The 24,295-nt window shown below is 42.1% G+C and overlaps 1 protein-coding gene across 1 annotated transcript in view; it reads right to left on the bottom strand.

Annotated features, from left to right (window-relative positions):
- Nucleotides 1-24,295, bottom strand: part of LOC126416286 (5-oxoprolinase) — a 164,548-nt gene that overhangs the window by 19,944 nt on the left and 120,309 nt on the right. Inside the window, exons 18-19 of the mRNA XM_050083936.1 lie at nucleotides 22,812-23,055; nucleotides 11,579-11,676 (exon numbers count right to left, since the gene is read on the bottom strand). Of these exons, the coding sequence (XP_049939893.1) occupies nucleotides 11,579-11,676; nucleotides 22,812-23,055 (342 nt within the window). The remainder of the gene's footprint in view (nucleotides 1-11,578; nucleotides 11,677-22,811; nucleotides 23,056-24,295) is intronic.

The raw sequence follows: 24,295 nt of genomic DNA, 5'->3' as shown, positions 1-24,295 counted from the left end.
GCTACTATGGATAGCATAGTGAAGGCATAGTCAGTACAGATCCAAAGCCAATGCCCACCACAACTGTACAAGTTTATCTACCTCTATACTATGCAAACCACCATGAGGTGCATAGCAGAGGGCCTGCTAACTCCACAGATGATGCAGTGAATGAAAGAATGCAGGATGGGATAAAAGAAACTACCCAAGTCATTAAAGGAGATGAAAATTTGATTGCGACAGGAGACTGGAATTCAACAGAAATTGAGAAAAAAAAAAAAAGAGACAGAAAAATAGTGGGAAAACATGGACTGGGAGATACGAATGATAAGAGGAGTTGCCTGGCAGAATTTCAGAGATCGTAATTTAATAATGCCAACACTTTGTTTAGAAAATGTGAAAGAAGGTTATACATATGGAAGAGACCTGGAGACACCAGAAAGTAACAGATTGATTACAGAATTGTAAGACACAGATTTCAAAACTAGATTTTAAACTACAAAACATTACCAACTGGAGATGTGATCACTGGCCATTCTTGGTTATAAATTGCGTATCATAACATAAGGAAATGCAGAAACGTAGGAAATTAAGGAGATGATATCTGGATAAAATGAAGAAACCAATGCTGAATTTAAGTGATGAGAGTAGAAAATGTGAAAATGCACCAAATGGAGCATGTGAAATTGAACACAAAGTCTAAAAAGAAATTAACAAAGTGCAAAATGGCTGAACAGGAATGACTAGAGGACAAATGCAAGGCTTTAGAAGTATGCATGACTAGGGAAAATATAGACGATGCCTACAGGAAAATTAAAAAGAGGCCTTTGGAGAAACAAAAAGCAGCTGTGTGAATATCAAGGGTTTTGATGGCGAGCCAGTATTAAGGAAAGAATGGAAAGGTGAAAGGTGGACATAATACATATAAGGGTTTACAAATGGAATGAAGTTCAAGACAATACTATAAAAAATTAAGAGAAAGCAGATGACAAAATGAGAGATATTATACTGTGGCAAAAAATTTGACAGAGCTCTGAAAGACCTAAGCCAAAATAAGTCCCTGGAGTAGACAACATTCTCTCAGAATTAATGAGATCCTTAGGGGATTCAGCCATTACACAACTATTCCACCTGATGTGCAAGATATATGTGACATATGAAATACACTCAGACTTCGATAAGAATATAATAATTCGAATTCCAAAGAATGCAGGTGCTACCAGGTGTAAATATTACCAACTATCTGTGTAATAACCCATGGTTGCAAAATACTGACGCAAATTATGTACAGAAGAGTGGTAAAACTGGGGAAAACTGGCCTCAGGTGAGATCCATTTGGGGTTTGTAGAAATGCAGGAAAACACAAAGCAATACTGGTCTTACAACTTATCTTAGAAGATAGGTTAAAAAAGCATTTGCAGATTTAGAGATAGTTTGTGACAATGTTGACTCAAATGCACTCTTTGAAATTATGAAGGTTGCAGGGATAAAATACAGAGAGTGAAAAATTACCTAGCTTTTACAGAAACCAGACTGCAGTTATAACAACTGAATGACATGAAGGGGAAGCAGTAGTTGGTTGAAGGCTCACCCCAATGTTATTCAATCTGCACATCAAGCAAGCAGTAAAGGAACCAAGCAGAAATTTGGAAAGGGAATCAAAGTTCAGAGAGACTGTTATGACATCCGACATTAGTTAAACAGAATGGATAGAGTCTTGAAAAAAAAAAAAGAGGCCATTAGATGAACATCAAGAAAGTAAAACAAGTTTAATAAAATGTAGTCAAACTATATCATATGCTGCTGAGGGAGGTAGATAAGGAAATGACATACTAAAATCAGTAAATGTGTTTTGCTGTTCCGGCAGCAAAAGAAACGATGACGGGTGATGTACTAGGGATATAAAATGCAAACTAATAATAGAAAATTAAAAAATTCTCCTTTGCTCCCATTACTACATGCTCAATTTACAATAATGCGGATAGGCTATAACCCTGTCTTACTCCTTTCTCACTTACTGCCCCCTTTCATGTCATATGCTGTCTGGTTTCTGTGTAAGTTGTTAACAACCTTCTGTCTCCACAACATTCCATTAGAACTACTTACAGCCTTGGGAGAGCCAGTCCTGATAAAACTCTACCATCTGGTGAGCAAGATGTATGAGACAGGCTAAATACCCTCAGACTTCAAGTAGAATATAATAATTCCAATCCCAAAGAAAGCAGGTGTTGACAGATGTGAAAATTATAGAACTATCAGTTTAATAAGTCACAGCTGCAAAATACTAACGCGAATTCTTTACAGACGAATGGAAAAACTGGTAGAAGCCGACCTCGGGGAAGATCCGTTTGGATTCCGTACAAATGTTGGAACACGTGGGGCAATACTGACCTTACGACTTATCTTAGAAGAAAGATTAAGGAAAGGCAAACCTACATTTCTAGCATTTGTAGACTTAGAGAAAGCTGTTGACAATGTTGACTGGAATACTGTCTTTCAAATTCTAAAGGTGGCAGGGGTGAAATACAGGGAGCAAAAGGCTATTTACAATTTGTACAGAAACCAGATGGCAGTTATAAGAGTCGAGGGGCATTAAAGGGAAGCAGTGGTGTGGAAGGGAGTGAGACAGGGTTGCAGCCTCTCCCCAATGTTATTCAATCTGTATATTGAGCAAGCAGTAAAGGAAACAAAAGAAAAATTCGGAGTAGGTATTAAAATCCATGGAGAAGAAATAAAAACTTTGAGGTTCGCCGATGACATTGTAATTCTATCAGAGACAGCAAAGGACTTGGAAGAGCAGTTGAACGGAATGGACAGTGTCTTGAAAGGAGGATATAAGATGAACATCAACAAAAGCAAAACGAGGATAATGGAATGTAGTCGAATAAAGGCGGGTGATGCTGAGGGAATTAGATTAGGAAATGAGACACTTAAAGTAGTAAAGGAGTTTTGTTATTTGGGGAGCAAAATAACAGATTGTGGTAGAAGTAGAGAGGATATAAAATGTAGACTGGCAATGGCAAGGAAAGCGTTTCTGGCAAGAGAAATTTGTTAACATCGAGTATAGATTTAAGTGTAAGGAAGTCGTTTCTGAAAGTATTTGTATGGAGTGTAGCCTTATGGAAGTGAAACATGGACGATAAATAGTTTGGACAAGAAGAGAATAGAAGCTTTCGAAATGTGGTGCTACAGAAGAATGCTGAAGATTAGATGGGTAGATCACATAACTAATGATGAAGTATTGAATAGAATTGGGGAGAAGAGGAGTTTGTGGCACAATTTGACAAAAAGAAGGGACCAGTTAGTAGGACATGTTCTGAGGCATCAAGGGATCACAAATTTAGCATTGGAGGGCAGCGTGGAGGGTAAAAATCATAGAGGGAGACCAAGAGATGAATACACTAAGCAGATTCAGAAGGATGTAGGTTGCATTAAGTACTGGGAGATGAAGAAGCTTGCACAGGGTAGGGTAGCATGGACAGCTGCATCAAACCAGTCTCAGGACTGAAGATCACAACAACAACAACAATAACAACAGTTGGAAATTGGAAAATAAAGATCAGCACATGCCATTGATTTTTTTCGGAAAACCAAGAATTACAGATACAGTGATCCACAACAACTCTTATCACAGAGCCACAAAGAAGCCTATTTTTTATCTTGTATTTAAAGCGAATATCCCATAAGTTGTTCTTCTTCTTGGCTTCTAAGGGAATTGAAGCTCCAGTGCAAATTTGTCATGTTGCCTCCAAATGCTTTTGTATTGTGTTACATCCTACCAATTATTTACACCCATCCTGTTGCATACTGTTTTAATTTCATTTACCCATGAACTCCTGGGTCACCCCCTTGGTCTGATGCCAAATTATTTCTCCATGAACGTTCTTGAAACTGTCTGATCCTCTTTTATTCTCACCAGAGGGGCTTCCCATTGAAGCATTCTGGAAATTATTATGCTCATTATTGTTGCTTATTGTGACAGCATGTGGATTACCCGGATGTGATGTGCTGACCCCACATCACCAGATCTCAACCGAATTGAACACATCTGGAGTGTGACTGAACATGGTGTCAAGAACTCATCACCCCCTCCCTGGAATTTACGGCGAAGACACTTCAGCTTGTAGTCTGCCTCATCACATCACATTTACAGTAGCTCTTTTCTTTAAGTAGAGCCCACCAAATTATTACCTTACAACTTAATCTAGACCTATTGTTTGTAGTGTGGGCTCTAATATTTTAATTTTCAAAGCATTTCAGATTATGATGCATGCTTTCTAACAGATGAAGATGTAATGCCAACTCTCTCCAGCGATCTACCAAGGCCCCATTGCTTCCATGACACAACCATGTCAAAGATGGTCATACCGGCTATTAGGTACGTGGTCTGTGTTCCGGCTGATGAGTGTACTTGTCAGTAGCGAATTTCTTTGAAACCCATTTTGATAATACCTGCCTATATTTTCTGTGCATAGTTTCAAGTGGTTTAGCATTAATAAGATAAAATTTTATGGGCTACATTAATTAGTGACATTCCCTTACAGTTTCCGAAATCATCACTGGTTTTCTTTTTTATGTGTCCGGACTACTGATAATTCTTGCCATTCTGTTGGTTTTGTCTCAGTTTTCCAGATTACCTGTATCGAGTGATAGAAACACCTATGCAGTGCTTCCCTTCCAAATTTTAGCATCTCAGCTGGAATTTCATCACTCCCAGTTGCCTTCACATTTTCTAGGTGTTTTATACTTTCCAGTACCTCTTTTTGTGTCAGTTCTGGAATTTGGCCATTATTAGCACTGCTGCTGTAATTTGTAATTGGTGATTCTATATCAGAACAGCTCAGTAGAATGTCAAAATGTTCCTTGTTTGTTGGTAACATTTTGCACGGTTCAATTAGCACATTGCCATCCTTATCCTTCATCACCTTACAATTGTAATTAAAACCTCTTAATTTTGTTGAATGCCCCAACATTTTCCTAATGTTGTTATTTTGATGATATGCATGAACAGATTCAGTCTGTTGTTTTAGGTATGTTTGTTTTTCTTATGATGTATTTTATTAGCCTGCTTTTGTACCTGCTAATACCTATCTATTTGCTTGTAGCCATTTTCTGCATAGTGTCATAACCTTGTATTCAACTTCCTCATATTCTTCATCAAACCACATCTTCCTGCCTTTCTTTACTGGAGCTGTGAGAGTGACTTCTTTTATTCTATTCCAGCACTGAAACAAACATTTCATAATGTTCTCTCATGCTACTTAAAATCTCAAATCAGTATGAAATTTCAACTTTGTATATCAGTATTTCTTCTGTCCCTATTTTGTTTTCCCAATCATATCTGGTCACATTTCCAGGCCTGTATTTTGTTTTAGATGTTTCCTTCAACGTGATTCTTATTTTCATATTATTAGATCATAAAGTTACCCAATTTCCACTCCTCTATGTCTGTTATCTATGAGAACATGGTCAATCTGATCTACTGTTCCAGGCTTCTTTATGCACATGTTTATGAGGAAAGGCAGTGCTGCTAATAACCACGTCAGATGATGTAGCAAAATTTATCAGCCAGATGGCTTCATCTTTACTTTTCTCATACAAACTTTCATTTCGAAAAGCTGGTTTGGAAACATCCTCTTTTCCACTTTTGCATTAAAATCACCTATTACTATCTTGACAATATACTGTAACTGGATGTATACAAATCTACTCACAAGCAGCAGCAGGAAAACACACACATAAACGAATGTTATAGCATTTCAAGCATTTTGAACCTTCCAGTAGGAGGGTTGAAGGGGAAGGAAGCAGAGTGAAGGAAAAGGACACAAGAGATTTAGGAAAAGGGCTAAGTTTTGGAAAAGTCATTCAGAACTGCAGGTTAGGGAAGACTTACTGGAGAGGATGAGGGGGAAAGACTGATTGTTGGGGACTGCACATCATCCAGCCTTGGCATTCAAGGCAAACAAATTTGCTCAGATGCAGACTCTTGTAGTCTTTACAGCAATACACCACCATTCTTGCCTCACCCTTCAATGAACATAACTGCCCCACCAGCCTAGTCCAAAGCACATTTCCCAGGCCATCCATCCAACCCTGGTACTGCTGATCTTGTCAGTCAGTATTATCCTGGTCTTGAATGCATTAATCAGCTACTTTGACAAGGCCATGGTTTGCTGAAATCAGGACCTGAAATGAGAACCATTCTGTCTGAGATTTTGCCCCCTGGCACACCTAGAATAGCTTTTCGTCACCCTCCCAGTCTCTGCAATATCCTTGTCAGATCCTATGATCCTTCTACATCCATCTCCCTACCCCATGGTTCTTACCCCTGTGACCATCCACACTGCAAGACTTGCCCTATGCACCTTTCTACTGCCACTTTATACCAGCCCTGCAATTGGCAAAAGATACTATCAAAGGGAGAGCCATCTGTGAAATGACACGTCATATACCAGCAGCTAAGTGAACACTGTTCAACCTTTTACATCAGCATGACTACCACTAAGTTATCAGATAGAATGAATGAGCATAAGCATGTATACTGACAACACACAATATCCTATTTCAGAGCATGCTCTACAACATGACAGTCATGACCTCAGTGCTGCGACTGCTGTGTTCGGATGCGGGCTGAGTTGGCATCCCTTCACTCCCAGCTTCAAGCAGTGTTGGCTTCGGTCACACAGCTTGAGGCTGTTGCCAATGGGCATCACTGTGAGGGTCCGGATGGGGGTTTGTCGGGGACAGCCAGCTCGTCTCACGCATTCCCCCAATCGGACTACGGCTGTAGTTGTCCGGGATACTGCCCACATTGAGGCTGACCCCTCACCTGTGGTAGAGTGGGAGGTCATCTCGAGGTGTGGCAGGGGGCGAAAGACATTCTGGAGGGCTGAACGGAAGGCCTCTCCAGTTTGTCGGACGAACCGGTTTCAGGCTCTGTCTCCAGCTGATACTGATCTTCAGCCGGACATGGCTGCTTGTCCTGTTCCAGAGGTTGCCCTTCAGTCTGCAAGAGCCAGGTGGTCACAGAGGGTGGGCTTACTGGTAGTTGGGAGCTCCAACGTCAGGTGCGTAATGGGACACCTTAGGGGTATGGCAGCAAGAGAGGGGAAGAAAACCAATGTGCATTCCGTGTGCATACCCGGGGGGGGAGTCATTCCAGATGTGGAAAGGGTCCTTCCAGGTGCCATGAAGGGTACAGGGTACCCATCTGCAGGTGGTCGCCCATGTTGGCACCAATGATATGTGTCGCTATGGATCGGAGGAAATCCTCTCTGGCTTCCAGCAGCTATCTGATTTGGTGAAGACTGCCAGTGTCGCTATTGGGATGAAAGCAGAGTGCACCATCTGCAGCATCATCGACAGGACTGACTGCGGACCTTTGGTACAGAGCTGAGTGGAGAGTCTGAATCAGAGGCTGAGATGGTTCTGCGACCGTGTGGGCTGCAGATTCCTCGACTTGTGCCATAGGGTGGTGGGCTTTCAGGTTCCGCTGGATAGGTCAGGAGTCCACTACACACAGCAGGTGGCTACACAGGTAGCAGGGGTTGTGTGGTGTGGACTGGGCGGTTTTTAGGTTAGATGGCCTTGGGCAAGTACAGAAAGGGCAACAGCCTCAAAGGGTGCGGGGCAAAGTCAGGACACGCGGGGACCAAGCAGCAATCGGTATTGTAATTGTAAACTGTCGAAGCTGCATTGGTAAAGTACCAGAATTTCAAGTGCTGATAGAAAGCACCAAAGCTGAAATCATTATAGGTACAGAACCTGGCTGAATCCAGAGATAAATTCTGCTGAAATTTTTACAAAGGCACAGACAGTGTTTAGAAAGGTTACATCGCATGCAACTGGTGGTGGCGTGTTTGTCGCTGTTAGTAGTAGTTTATCCTGTAGTGAAGTAGAAGTGGATAGTTCCTGTGAATTATTATGGGTGGAGGTTATACTCAACAATCGAGCTAGGTTAACAATTGGCTCCTTTTACTGACCTCCCAACTCAGCAGCATTAGTGGTAGAACAACTGAGAATAAATCTGGAATACATTTCACATAAATTTTCTCAGCATGTTATAGTCTTAGGTGGAGATTTCAATTTACCAGATATATACTGGGACACTCAGATGTTTAAGATGGGTGGTAGGGACAGAGCATCAAATGACATTATACTGAGTGCACTATTCGAAAATTACTTCGAGCAATTAAACAGAGAACCGACTCGTGGAGATAACATCTTGGACCTACTGATAACAAACAGACCCGAACTTTTCGACTCTGTAAGCACAGAACAGGGAATCAGTGATCATAAAGCTGTTGCAGCATCCCTGAATATGGAAGTAAATAGGAATATAAAAAAAGGGAGGAAGGTTTATCTGTTTAGCAAGAGTAATAGAAGGCAGATTTCAGACTACCTAACAGATCAAAACGAAAATTTCTGTTCTGACACTGACAATGTTGACTGTTTATGGAAAAAGTTCAAGGCAATCGTAAAATGTGTTTTAGACAGGTACGTGCTGAGTAAACTGTGAGGGACGGGAAAAACCCACCGTGGTTCAACAACAAAGTTAGGAAACTACTGTGAAAGCAAAGAGAGCTTCACTGCAAACCTCTCAGACAAACAGAAGCTAAACGATGTCACAGTTAGCATAAGGAGGGCTATGCGTGAAGCGTTCAGTGAATTCAAAAGTAAAATTCTATGTATCGACTTGACAGAAAATCCTAGGAAGTTCTGGTCTTACATTAAATCAGTAAGTGGCTCAAAACAGCATATCCAGACACTCCGAGATGATGATTGCATTGAAACAGAGCATGACACGCATAAAGCTGAAATACTAAACACCTTTTTCCAAAGCTGTTTCACAGAGGAAGACTGCATTGCAGTTCCTTCTCTAAATCCTCGCACAAACGAAAAAATGGCTGACATCAAAATAAGTATCCAAGGAATAGAAAAGCAACTGAAATCACTCAACAGAGGAAAGTCCATTGCACCTGACGGGATACCAATTCGATTCTACAGAGTACACAAAAGAACTTGCCCCCCTTCTAACAGCCATGTACCGCAAGTCTCTATGGGAACGGAAGGTTCCAAATGATTGGAAAAGAGCACAGGTAGTCCCAGTCTTCAAGAAGGGTCATCGAGCAGATGCACAAAACTGTAGACCTATATCTCTGACATTGATCTATTGTAGAATTTTAGAACATGTTTTTTGCTCGCGTATCATGTCATTTCTGGAAACCCAGAATCTACTCTGTAGGAATCAACATGGATTACGGAAACAGCGATCGTGTGAGACCCAACTCGCTTTATGTGTTCATGAGACCCAGGAAATATTAGATACAGGCTCCCAGGCAGATGGCATTTTCCTTGACTTCCGGAAGGCGTTCGATACAGTTCCGCACTGCCGCCTGATAAACAAAGTAAGAGCCTACGGAATATCAGACCAGCTGTGTGGCTGGATTTTAGAGTTTTTAGCAAACAGAACATAGCATGTTGTTCTCAATAGAGAGACATCTACAGACGTTTAAGTAACCTCTGGTGTGCCAGAGGGGAGTGTTATGGGACCATTGCTTTTCACAATATATATAAATGACCTAGTAGATAGTGTCGGAAGTTCCATGCGGCTTTTCGCGGATGATGCTGTAGTATACAGAGAAGTTGCAGCATTAGAAAATTGCAGCGAAATGCAGGAAGATCTGCAGCGGATAGGCACTTGGTGCAGGGAGTGTCAACTGACCCTTAACATAGACAAATGTAATGTATTGTGAATACATAGAAAGAAGGACCCTTTAGTGTATGATTATATGATAGCGGAACAAACACTGGTAGCAGTTACTTCTGTAAAATATCTGGAAGTATGCGTGCGGAACGATTTGAAGTGGAATAATCATATAAAATTAATTGTTGGTAAGGCGGGTGCCAGGTTGAGATTGATTGGGAGAGTCCTTAGAAAATGTTGTCCATCAACAAAGGAGGTGGCTTACAAAACACTCGTTCGACCTATATACTTGAGTGCTGCTCATCAGTGTGGGATCTGTACCAGGCTGGGTTGAGAGAGGAGATAGAGAAGATCCAAAGAAGAGCGGCACATTTCGTCACAGGGTTATTTGGTAAGCGTGATAGCGTTACGGAGATGTTTAGCAAACTCAAGTGGCAGACTCTGCAGGAGAGGCGCTCTGCATCATGGTGTAGCTTGCTGTCCATTTTTCAAGAGAGTGCGTTTCTGGATGAGGTATCAAATATATTGCTTCCCCCTACTTTTACCTCCCGAGGAGATCACAAATGTCAAATTAGATAGATTCGAGCATGCACGGAGGCTTCCGGCAGTCGTTCTTCCAGTGAACCATACACGACTGGAACAGGAAAGGGAGGTAATGACAGTGGCACGTTAAGTGCCCTCCACCACAAACTGTTGGGTGGCTTGTGAAGTATAAATGTAGATGTAGATGTAGTGCCTGTTTCACCACACACACTACCTGGATTCTCCCCCCCAGACACCAGTTTCTCAGAACTCTGCAGGTGGGAACTGGCACTACAACATGTCCTTGGTTCTCGCCACCCACCTGCCCTTCATTTACCTTAATTTCTTCTGTCTCGGCATTTCTTCACAGTAACTACTCCTTTCTTCACTCTGTTTTAGTTTTCTACATCTTTTATTTTCTGACCTGTCTATTTTTTGCTGTTCCCCTTCCACCTGCATTTCATAAAATGCACTTAGCTTTTCGCTCTCATTAATTTGTACATGTAGTTTTTGGAATAATCTCTGCCTTCCATATTACCCTTTCTTCCACCTTTAAAATCTCAGGTTTTCAAATCTTGCCTGGCACAGTCCCCAATAACCAGCCTTTCCCTCTCATCCTGTCCAGTATGTCTCCCCTGACCTGCAGTTCTGAAGGTCTTTTCCAAAATCTACCCCTTTTTACAAACCTCTCCAGTCCTTTTCCTTCACTCCTCTTCCTTCCCCTTCAACCCGTCTTCCAGACGAAGGAGCCACTAGTTCCAAAAGCTTGCAATAGTATAACCTTCTTTTATAAGTACACTTTCCTGCCACCACTTGGTGAGTAGATTTTTATCCATCTGATTACATTATATTGTCAAAAATTGATTATTTTCATTGTTCTATTACTATCTTGACATCATATTCTAATGTTTTGTTCCACAAGTCCGACAGGTTTTCATAGCAGTCTTCCCTTACTGCATCGTTGTAGGTTATGTTGCAATATTAAAAACAAATGTTATTTACCAACTATCTGAATTGTTTTTATGCAAAAAGAGATATTTAAAACGATAGTTTGTGCAATCAGCACATGTTGTACATAGGGGCAGTAGTGATGCAATTGAGGAGGCAATGAAAAAGGAAATGATGTCATTGTAGATGTTGATATAGATGTATACAATATCTGTAAAATATGGTCCAACTCAACCCTCCAATACCACTCAAATTAAGAGTACTTTTTTGCTAAGTAGTTTAATTTGCTGTTCAGCAGGATACCATCAAAGGAAAGACATTACAACTAAGTAACGAAAAGTTACGAGATTGTTGCTCAAGGAAACATATCAACAAGACACCTTCCTTTAAGCTTATTGGTTGGTGTGCATTAGCTGTACTTACTCCAGGTTCAACATCAATAGCAGTCTTCGGCCCAAGGTTTATTACACGGCCATCCCTCTTCAACATTAAGTTGAGACCTTTTTCACCTGCACTGCCACCTGAGAGAAATCCCAAACAAATAGACAAATTTAAGATCACATACTTTCTATGCACCCTTGAGATAAAATACTGCATAGATAAAAATGCCACAATTTTTAGAATAACAAAAAGCTCTTAGTATTATGAGTATTGGCACTGATTTCAAAATTCTGAATCAATTGTTTGCATACTGAACTTTTATCATTTTGAGTCAGGTTTTTGTGTGGTTTATCCAAATTGCTCTGGGCAAGTACCAGGTTGTTCCTACTAGAAGGTCAGGGCTGACTATCTGTGCAAATTGGCAAACTACATCTGTAAGTATGTAAATTTTTTTAATCCAATATCCTCGTAAAAGTGGTCCACAGATGAATAAAAATGCTAATATTTCTACTACACTGATCAACACATTTAACATAAAAGATGCATCACCTTGAGAAAAATCGTGCTACACTAAAGTATGATTAAAATATCTTTGTTAATGCTAAGTAATTTTAATACTAACTAAATTTCAGCTCCTAATATTCCTCAGCTTCCGATAATGGAGATGATCTAAACAATTGGTCTGACGGATTCTCTTGAAGAATGATAGTCACATACTATGAGTCATATTCAATTTAACTGTGTTTTCAGAACATTTGCTGAAATTTCAAATAACTCATTAATTTCCTTTGCCTATTGAGAAGGTATGAATCAAACTCTGAACATTTGTTTCCAACTGAGTGCGGCATAAGTTACCTTTTTATTTAATCAATATTACGCGAAGATGAGAAAGATATTTATTCTGTGACTGTGTTAGATTCCCATCTTCAAATCATTGTATGTCTAGAGTTGGAGACATAGCCAGTTGGGCACCCACGTGACCATATCTCACATTTTCTTCCTTCAATAATTAGCACTTTTTCCAAAATTCATTTTATTTCTAAGAAAGACATTTTGTAACATGCAGCAGACACATGAAAAATTCAAATTCATAGTCAGCCTTAGTTCAATGTAACTTTATTACTAATATCTTTCATATGATTATTCTGAATAGAATGGTATAATTAGTTTGGCTACAGAGCATATTAATTATAAAAATCACTAACTGAAAATTATCATGCAGTACAATTGCAAATTTGGGGTGATCTAGGAGACCTATTTCAGTATAAGGACCTATACCATTCTTAAGTGCAATATTCCAGCTTCACAGTAACACAGTATTTTTCTTGAAATTAGTAACTTCCCACGTTAAACAAATTTGACATTCAGAGAGGCTGCCACTTTTCAATGTAAATTCTGGTGTAACTATTATGAGATTCCAAACTTTGACTACATACTTTTGTCCCCCCTCCCCCTTTTTTGTGTACAAAGTGACAGAACACTGACTGATTACATCACTAATTAATCAATAATGTCATGTAATTCAATCTTATTTGCAATATGGTGTTCATCCATGTAAATGAGCAGATTCACATACCAGTAGAAAAACACTGTCCATGTATTTTTAAGATCACATTAGTTCTTTTACTTCATTTAAGACAGTAAATCCTGACCCAGCCAAATTTTAAAACATTATGTCATTTTCAAAATAACAGTCTATTTTCATGCCCCTCTTTATAAGACCAACAACTACCATGAAAGGGTTAGTTCTCCATAAGTCTGCAGTGAGTTTGTAATGGAGTAACACCTATGTTTGCCTATACGAAAAATATACCACTGTCAGTTCAGTTCATCAAACCAAAAAAGTGTACTGCCTTCACAATGTGTTACATATCCTGTCACTTATTATTCCACAATTCAGTGAATAATTATCAATAATTAATTTGCCTGTGAAATGGTAATGACTCTGATACAATGCATGAAGCTTTAATAATCAACTTGGACAATGAGGTTAGGCCACGAACAACAATGCACATTTTGTTCATTAGCTCAAAAGGAGAGTGTACCGAGTGATCTAATAAGTGACTATTTTGACTGCTAATTTGCAGCATGAAGACATTTGTGATTAATTAAATTGATGTTAGCTTACTGCACTCTTACTGTATTGTAAGACAAATGTACTACAATATGTAACTACATCTTTCTCTGTACTATGTTGGATTGTTTAAGAGACCAGAACTGGCCATTAACAGTAGTTCAGAGCACATAAAGGTGTTGTTAAAATGTCTTAACTTCAACTTTTGGTGAGGACTACATTACTGACAATAGCCTGTGTGCAGGTTGGTTGATTGTTTAAAACAGGGGTGGGGGGAGGGGGGAAGGGACCAAATTACAAGGTCATCTGTCCCTTGTTCCTAACAAAGCAATGCCACAAGTGCGAAAATAAAACAGACGAGACATATAACACAAAACAGAAAGAAAGGAAAAGCCACAAGAACAAAGAAAAGGCAACTGAGCCGCGCGTGGCTCGTGTTCGTGCCATATCTCATTTGACATCCTGTTTTTACTGTACTACCACCACCTCATTTTGTTAATTTCAATTACTGGTGTCACTGAGTTGCCACCTAGCCTGCACGTGAGCGGCAACAGCAGCGCTTATCGATATAAGCCCTGGCGTATTATCTTTGCTGACTGCTATTATTTCCCAGTTGTCGTGTGTTTGGAGTTAGTTCGGATCTGCCAGTAAGTTGGGAGGCGCTAACAGTGCAGTTCGGACCTGGCAGTGTTTGACTTAGGATGCGGCAGAAGTTCAGTCAGGGCGCAGCTACAGTGAGGTCCGGACAGCCATGACTCACCCCACAGTTGCCGATACATATCACTTGAGTGTAGACTACCTCCGTTGGTCGTCGGTCGGTCGTCTTTTCGGACAACATGTATGTTGGCTGGCGATCACTTACGGGTTGCCTGCGTGGACTGACTCATGATTCGTCCTTGTTATTTCCCAGTCACTGCTAGTAGTATCGTCTAGTCCTTCGTGCAAGTGTTCGTGAAACTGTGTGTAGCTTGTGATGTCAACTGCTCAGTTATTTTAGTGCTGTCTCCATGCTGGTGTGTGGGAGTTGGTTGGTTGGTGTGGAGCAGCGAGGAAATCTCCGCGGGGAGTAGTTTGGCTGGGCCCACTGGCGGTCTCTATGCAGTGTCAGAGTGTGTGGGGCTGTTCCCATTGCTACGAGGTCCGTGGCTGACCAACCCTGGACACGAAAGTTGAGTTTGCATTTAATTTACCAGCAAGTCAAGACCATTCACATTGTGCTGCTAGGTTCTCATTGTTGGCTGTTGGGACATTCCAGTGAGCAACAACGTGTGTGATTGAGTTGGCGAAGGTTTAGCCACCGTCCGGTGAAGTCTAACTGTATTTGGTTATTTGCAATTGAAGTGCACCAACGGAATTTTCTGCCCTGTGGCCGCTAACTCCCGGCTACCCGCCTGGCTGCTGACGTAAATTCAGGCAGTGTCCTTTCCTCACTGGGTTGTCACTATCCAGCACGGTGTGTAGTTTGACAGCTTAATGTATGCTTGGTTCTGGGTGTCCATGCCTTTTACGTTTTGCACTGAACTCCCAGTTGTGTGCTGGTCGAGTGGAGCACAAGCTACCCTGTCAGTGGGTCCACTGACAGTCTGTTGGTTGGGTTGTCATCAGATCGAGAATGGTTGGGCCGACTGCCTGTCTCACCTAAATGAACGTTAGTATTTCAAGTGCTGGCTGACCCCCGAAACTTATGAGCGCTGTTAGCTGCATTTCCTTTTCTTATTTTCTGTTGTGTGTATTTGTATGGCTCATAGCCAATGGTTTTGAATTAAAGTTGAATCATTTTTCTTGGTGTTTTAAGTCATGGGCCTTCATCTGTTTTAAATTTAAGGTTCCTTGCTTGTCAAGTGTTAGGTTGTTTGGGGCCTTCAGCCTAATTTAAGATAAGGCTTTTTTGTTTAAATTTATTTTACATTGAGTTTTGTGTCATGTGGCCTTCAGCCATTTTTAAATTAAGGATCTTTGTCTTTCGAGCATCAGACTGTTTGGGGCCTTCAGCCTAATTGAAGATACAGCTTTCTGCCTTGCGGTTTTCTTTTTACCTTGGGCCTTCAGCTATCTTTAAATTAAGGTTGTTGCTTTTCAAGCCTTAGATTAATTAAAGTGGTTGTGCCCTTAAAGCATAAGGCAGAGTGGTGTACTCAGCCAATAACTAAGTTCAAGAATTTGTCCTGTAATGTTTGGTCAAATAAATAAAGTTGTGTGTTCGAGTGTAACTGACAGCCGCTCATTTTGGCCCCTTTCCACAATTCCAACTACCTGTCCTGTCCTGCGGGTTTAGCAGGGTGTATCAGCAACAAACATTAAAAAGAACAAAAGAGGGCAAGAAAACAACAGAGAGATGCTAGAAACAGAAGAGAGTAAAACAAGAAAGCAGATTATAGTGGCTGGCCGACCACAAGAATAAAAAGGAAAGGCCAGCCACTTTGCAACACATTAAAAACTCCACCCCAACACACTAGGGTGGAGGACATGCACTAAAACTCAGGTCCAATGATAAAACCCGCCCTCCCAAATAAAACGTAAAACTAAATCAGCCAATGAGGTGTTGTCAGATAAAATGAGCGGCAACGAGTCCGGTAACCCAAGATTTCGTCGTTGGGCAGTCGAAGTGGGACAGTGCACCAGAATATGGGCCACTGTCAACAGGGCGCCGCACCGACACTGAGGCGGATCTTCATGGCACAAAATGTAACTGTGGGTTGCCAAGCATGGCCAATGCGGAGCCAGCAGAGGACAACTGATTCCCTGCGAGAAGCCCACATGGAAGACTTCCACACATTCATCGTCTCCTTAATGACATGCAGTTTGTTGTGCGTACTGTTATGCCATTCTGTCTCCCAAAGCCGTAAAACTCTCCAGCATACGTCACAACGCAGGTCAGGTTCAGAGATGTCCATCTCCAGAAGTGGTTTCCGTGTAGCCTGTTTGGCCAGCCTGTCAGCAAGTTCATTGCCTGGGATGCCGAAGTGTCCTGGGGTCCACACAGATGGAACCAGTCCCGGGGCATAGATGGACTCCTGGACGGATGCCACCAAAGTATGGTGAGGGTAGCACTGGTCGATAGCTTGCAGGCTGCTCAAGGAGTCAGTACACAGAAGAAAAGATTCCTCGGAGCATGAATGGATATACTGAAGTGCATGAGATATGGCCACCAGCTCTGCAGTGAATAAATGCAACCACTGGGCAAGGAAGGCTGTTCAATATGGCCTCTGTGGATCAGCGATCGAGCCATCGCAGAGTCCTTATGGCCACGCAAAACGTCCCGGCGAATATTTGGCCTACAGCTACACCATGGAGATGTACGTGAATGGACCTCGAGTAGAGGTGGTGAAGGGAAGGACTCCAGTTCAGACACAAGCGATCGCATGCGAACCACAATCGTTAGCCCTGACCTGGCTCGCCTATTTGGGAGGTGAACCGCCAAGGTTGGGAAACGAAGACGGTAATTAGGATGTCTAGGAGAGCAATGAATGTGTGCAACATAACTGGTGAGCAGTTGTGCATGTCTGATCTTCAATACAGGGACTACAGCCTCCACCAGTATGCTTGTCACCGGACTCATTCTAAAAGCTCCTGTCGCTAGTCTAACTCCACAACGGTGCAATGGGTCGGGCAAATGCAATGCTGAGGGTGCCGCCGAACCATAAATCACACTCCCATAGTCAAGGCGGGATTGAACGAGGGCTCTGTAGAGCTGCAGCAGCATGGAGCAATCTCCACCCCTGTAGGTGTTGCTCAGTCAATGGAGGGCATTGAGGTGCTGCCAACACTTCCATTTGAGCTGACACCGGGGCAGTGACAGGGAGATGGGGAATTGGTCACTACCACACAGGTCGTCATGTACTCTCCAGTGGATGGATTGGAGAAGTCCTGGGCTGCAGTTTGATAAATCAATGGCCGAGTAACTACCATGAGCCACAATGAAATGTGTGGCGGCCCCAGAATTTATAAATCAATGGCCGAGTAACTACCATGAGCCACAATTAAATGTGTGGCAGCCCCAGTATTTAAGAGGCAGAGATCGAACTGAGACAGTAAAGTTTTGACATCTCTGCCTCACCTAGTAAGCACAGTGCCACTGCACAAGGGATTGTGGGCATTAAAATCTCCCAAAAGTAGGAAAGGTTTAGGGAATTGATCAATCAGTGCTGCTAATACACTCAGGGGTACTGCACCATCTGGAGGAAGATATAAATTGCAGACAGTTATTTCCTGTGTTGTCCTTATTCTGACAGCCACAGCTTCAAGAGGGGTTTGAAGGGGCACAATGTTACTACAGACTGAGTTTAGGACATAAACGCGAACTCCACCTGATACTCAATTATAGTCGTTACAGTTCCTGTAATATCCCTTATAACCGTGGAGTGCAGGGGTCCATATTGCTGGGAACCAGGTTTCCTGGAGGGCAATGCAGATAGCAGGTGTAAAGCTTAACAGTTACCGTAGCTCAACCAGGTGGTGGAGAAAACTGCCGCAATTCCACTGGAGGACAACTTCATCGTGAGACTGGGGAAGCATGGAACATTCAATGAGGCTGTTTATGCCTCAGAGCCACCTGCTGCCACCGAATTATTGCCTGAGCAGTCTATATCCATTGTGTCCGAGGGTCTGGTGAGATCCTCAGCAGACGCCAGGATCTCCACCCCCATCCTCAGCCACAGAGCTTGTAGGTAGCGGTGGTGTGGGTGCCACCTCAATTTCCTTGGTCTTGGGGGTCTTCTTTTTGGATTTCTCTTGTTGCTCCTTGGGTTTCCCTGTCTGGGAGGACTTCACTGGCTTGGTCTCCAGGACTGAGGATGAGCGTAAAGCCCTACGACCAGCTGCTTTTGAGCTCTTTAGCCACTGGCAGGTGTCATCTTTCCCACTAGCAGAAACCTGGGAAGGGAGTGACCCAAAGGGACCCCTTCTTAGCGAGAGACCCAAATTAGGTGGTGCAGGAGGAACAGGGAGGGAAATGCCCCCCCACCACCAAGGAGGCAGGTGTAGTCTTCAGGCTTTGAGAGGTGACTAGGGTTGGCAGAGCTGATGGTGCCAGAACTGTTGTAGCGGCAGTGTACGACGATGTCATACATACAGGATGCAGGCGTTCAAATTTTCTCTCAGCCTCAGTGTAGGTCAGTTGGTCCAGGGTCTTGTACTCCTTGATTTTCCTTTCTTTCTGGAGAATCCCGCAGTCTGGTGAGCAAGGTGAATGGTGCTCTCCGCAACTGACACAGATGGAAGGCGGGGCACATGCAGTATTGGGATGTAATGAGCGTCCCCAATCTTGACATGTGATGCAGGAAGTACAGTGGGAAGACATATGGCAGAACTTCCAGCACTTAAAGCACCACATTGGTGGAGGGATATAGAGCTTTACATCACAGCAGTAGACCATCACCTTGACCTTCTCGGGCAATGTACCACCCTCAAATGCCAAGATGAAGGTACCGGTGGCAAACTAATTATACCTCAGACCCCTGTGGGCACGCTGCACAAAAAATACACCTTGCCACCCTAAATTGGTGCACAGCTCATCCTCAGACTGCAAAAGAAGGTTCCTGTGAAATATGCTGCCCTGGACCATATTTAAGCTCTTATGGGGTGTGATGGTTACAGAAACATCCCCCAGCTTGTCACAAGCGAGTAACGTCTGTGACTGGGCAGAGGATGCTGTTTTGATCAAGGCTGACCCAGATCTCACTTTGGACAATCCACCCACCTCCCCAAACTTGTCCTCTAAATGCTCAACAAAAAACTGAGGCTTCATCATCATGAAAGATTCCCTATCAGCTCTCTAAAAAACAAGGTACTGGGGCAAATAAGATCCGCTGCCATCCTTAGCCTGATGTTCCTCCCATGTTGTGGCCAGGGAGGGAAACAATTTGGGGTCCTATTTCTGTGCACTGAATTGAGCTTATAAATGCTTAGAGACTGCTGGTGTTTCACCGCCAGCAAGATATAATGGACTACACTTCATTGTGTGTCAACCACTCTGATGCCACCCCCTCCAACTAGGGGCCCTCCCCACGAGTGCCACCCAGCCGCAGCAAAGGCCACCTGGCAGGATGGCCATTGCCTTGAGTCCCAATGCCCCAGGGGGATGGGCATCTACCCCTTGGCATATGTGGGGAGTTAACAGTGCAGGCATCAGCAGAGCAATCCCTGTGTAGTCACGGGGCTACAACCAACAGGGTACATGGCAGCCCCACCACAACGGACTGGCTACCATGCTGGATATCAGGTGCAAAGAAATCCATAGTCCTTGTCGATGCAGAAAGCGACACTGCATAGTGCATGGTGGAAAACGCACCCAGGAAGGTGTCCTCACCCAAGAGATGGAGAATGTACAGGACTGCAATGCCAAGATGAGAAAGTGGGCTAAAGATCTCAATGCACGATGTACATGATGTACCATGTAAGGCGCCCTTCCCCAATTGGCTCGCTCTTCAGGAAAATTTTGAAGAGTGGAGGTCAAACCCTACAGGTGACCATCACAGAAAGGCCAAATTGTGTGAAACTCCTTTTAGTTGCCTCTTACAACACGCAGGAATACCTCGGGCCTATTCTTACCCCCAGACCTGCGGGAGGGGGGGGGGGGGGGGGGGGGGGGTTGCAGGTAAATCTGCTAGGCTACAAGTGGAGGAACTTTTATTATCACAGGAAGAGGTTAGAATACACAGTCAGATCACAAATTTAGGGGTCCAATAAGACTCTATGTACAGGATATTTTGCTATGGCTGGGGGTTTTTATGTTAGCCCCGCTATTACAGGGTGTATATGGCGACAAGGGAAAAAAATTCCCGGATTTTTCCTGGATATCCCGTTTAAAAAATATGCTTTTTCCTGAGTGAAAATACACTTTTTCCGTGCTAAGTGACAGTAGGTTTTCTGCAGATTTTCCCTCGAAACTGTAAAACTTATCAATCCTTTGAATGGTTAAAGTTTTATACACTCGCATAGAACTTCCCAGAAAAAAAGAAAAGAAAATACTAGGGAGTGAATTTTGGAAAGACTTTTAATGAAAAAAAAGGAGAGAAGTTTTGGAAAGACCTTTGATTTGCAGCAACATATACACTGCATATCATCATATTATGAAAGTATAAATTTGAATTGCACCAAGCACAACGCGTTAGTTTCCAGAGCGTTGAAACCGAGGTTGTGATGTCCTTTTGTAAGCCAATCATATCTCATGCCACATGATCTCGCCAGCCAACGACAGCAGATATTCAGAGGTTGTGATGTCCTTTTGTAAGCCAATCATATCACATGCCACATGATCTCGCCTGCCGATGACAGCAGATATTCAGAGCAAAGGACACATGTTATTCTCAGCCAATAGCAAGATCACTGGTTACGTAGCACGAAAACACAAAGAGGAAAAGTTAACGGTTTACATTAATGTACACAGTATAGCTACAAGAAAAGCTTTTCGAACCACCGTTTGCAATACTATCCGGAGACTGTTAGAAATAGGTTCGATTTACCAGTTGCCAGAGCGCTCCACAAAACAGGCATTATTGTGCGTGTGCAGCTGCAGTGGTGTTGGAAGCCTGCATGTTCGTATGCGATAAAGCACTAAGAGAGCTTACATTACGCCATAAAAGAAACAGGGCATCAGAGGATACTCCCAAAAGCATCGGAATTTCGTAAACCATCCTAAAATGCATAATTCAGCTTGAAGTGCACATTGGTTTTTTTCCAGATTCACAATGAAGTAGGTCCCATCTGATATTAAGCTTTTCAGTGTGGTTTTTGGGATGTAAATTTTCTCGGAGTACCAGTACTCTACGATATCATTTTTGGTTCTTCATTATGGCATAATGCCATACATGGCAGAGGATGATAACGTGCACTTGAAATTCAGCGAACAGTAGGAACTAGCCAATACTATGGAATGAAACACTTCGTTTCAAATAAAATGACTGCCCCAGCGGAAAGATTAATAAAGCCAAATTTCTTTAGCAAACTTGCAAAAGCAGCTTCACTGTTCTACAAGACGATTACTGCTTGACTGCCAACAATTTGGAAATAAAATAAAATCAGAAAACTGAAACTAATAATATATTTTTGCCCTCCATAATTATATGAATGTATTTTAATTCACTTGATAGCTCCCGCCCACAGAAATCTGTTTTGTTTTCATTTGACGTGGGAGCTGTAAATGAAGAGAAGCAGCGAAATCACTTAACGCAAACACGGGTCAAGTGGAGACTAACCCCCTCCCTACAACAACTCGCACAACTCTGCGCATGCGCGTATCTGGCAGCTAGGGCTCACGACAAAAATTTTTCTCGTTAGCATCTGGCTGCTTGCTGGTACTGCCAATACAGCTAACAGCCACACTTCAAGTAGCGGGAAATGAGAGAAGGTACTGCTCATACGCGAGTCAACAGCACATGTGCATCAGCCCGCTGGAACTGGTCAAACGAACCTAATGTGAACAGTTGTGATGTCATGCTCATAGCAAGCAGTTTATTGTTACGAAGAATTACATAGTCTTCACCCTGTGGCCTTTGACCTTTTTTTGCTATTTGCAGATGCTTGCGCGTGCATGGTGTTTTGTTGTTGTAAATTGTGCATTTTCTTTGCCACTTATTTCCCCCCCCCCTCTCATGTTTATATTTTATTGCTGCAGTATCATTCTCCAGCAGCAGGATACAGTAACATTCTTTGCTAGAGAACCAATTCTTACCAGTCAAAATTACAGAAATTTAACTGAAAGCTAAAACAATGAAAAATTCACGGAATTCCAAAAAATTCCCGGGTTTTTCCCAGTTTTCTCTCGGATGAAAAAATTCCCCAAGTTTTTCCCAGATTTCCCGGTTGTCCCTGGTCGTATACACCCTGTATTATGAATGGTTCACCTGAGCTAAATTAGCAGAACTGATCCATCTAAAGTTAGAACTTGTAATTTGGAAGCTGGAACTACGTAAATTAAACCCAATTCACATGCATAAACAGCGGAACTGACACACACTGTTCAAGATAGAACTGCAGAAGTAACATCGTGTTATGCACATTATGAACCTCCTGAAACTGTTTATTTATTTTTAAGAGTCAACAGGTTTTGATAACAACAAAACTGTAAACTTTTACTATACTGAATAAGAGAATTGAAATAAGGAGGTGCCCACATCCACATAGTGTCATAAAAAAATCAGTCATATGGTTCCTACATACAACAATGTATACCTCCAGGATATATTGTGTGCTGTAACGTACCAGCCATGCCATAGGGTGCGAACACCCTGCGCTCAGTGAGGACGGAGAGTGTCATTGGCCTCCTGAAGAGCAGCTCCCTCACAACACCATCACCTCCCCTGTGCAGGCCTGCACCTCCGGAACCTTCGCGAAGGCAGAATTTTTGCAGCACCACAGGATAGCGTCGTTCCAAGATTTCGGCATCTGTAATTCGTGTGTTGGTCATGTGCGAGTGTACACCGCCTCGGCCGTCCCAAGTGGGTCCCTGAAATTGAAGATTATTCTCTGAAATATTCTAGCAATGTCTGTCAATAAAAGTAAACAGCTACGATGCACGATGCACCATCTGATTGATATGAACAAATTTTGAATATTTTGCATTTGAAAACCAATCACAGAATGAAAAACGTTTCATCCATAGACTTAGATTCATATATTCTAATACATCTACAAGAAAGGGACTCCCAGTTTTGAAAGCTTGAATTTTACTCATTATTTCCAAATAACTTTAGTTCTCATTGTATGTCTGTTCAGGTTATTCTGCCTGATCAGGAAAGATATTTGTCACCTCCATTGAACCTAACACATTAACAAACAAGTTTTTGTGCCTTTTATTAGCAAAATATCCTAGCTTTTACCGAGTGATCTACCACTAGTTACTCTAGTGTTAAACATTTAATTACTTTTGTACTTTTAGTTTCACACGCATGGGATAATAATCTAGTACAGCTGATATATACCAGCAACGTAAGACCATACAGAGCTCCCATTAATTGACTCATACTTTGTTGTCAGTCTGAATAACAAACAAAACCAATTATGTGAAATAAGAAGATGCATCATCAAGTAATCAGTCCCATCTTCACATCTTCTATGTTTATGAAAAGACCAATGGAAATAACACATATAGCACCTTACAGGCTTGAGGCAGTTTCATACAGGGCAGGGAGGCTTATTGATGCGAACAGGATACAGCCTAGAGGAGGTTGAATGGGATGAAGTATATGCAGAAAATGATGCTGATGCCAAATTCAGTTTATTCCACTGTAAATTTGTCTCAATATTTGAGAGTTGTTTTCCTGAAATGTTATCAAAAAAAGCCTTTACAAAGTCAAGTAAGCCAAGGATTACTAAGAGAATTAAGATATCGTGTAAGAGGAAGAGGGAAATATATGTACAGGCCAGAATAAGTCAGGATCCAATGTTACTTGCTTACTACAAAAGATATTCAAATATTTTAAGGAAAGTCATTAAGAAGTCAATAAGCTTATGTGTTCTGACATAAATTAATAATGCGGATAATAAGATTAAAACTATATGGAATATTGTCAAACGCGAGACGGGGCAGCCTGACAGTGCACAGCATACCATAGCAATAAAGCGAAATGATGATGTTGTGAGTGATAATTCACAAGTTGTAAGTATTTTTAACAATCACTTTCTGAATGTAGCAGCAAAAATAGGATTAAAGGGTTCAGTTGAAGAAGCAACAAAATATGTTAAAA

This window comes from Schistocerca serialis, chromosome 8, assembly GCF_023864345.2.
Source record: "Schistocerca serialis cubense isolate TAMUIC-IGC-003099 chromosome 8, iqSchSeri2.2, whole genome shotgun sequence".
In the NCBI taxonomy this organism is placed as follows: domain Eukaryota; kingdom Metazoa; phylum Arthropoda; class Insecta; order Orthoptera; family Acrididae; genus Schistocerca; species Schistocerca serialis.
This window is presented reverse-complemented; position numbering and strand designations above follow the sequence as displayed.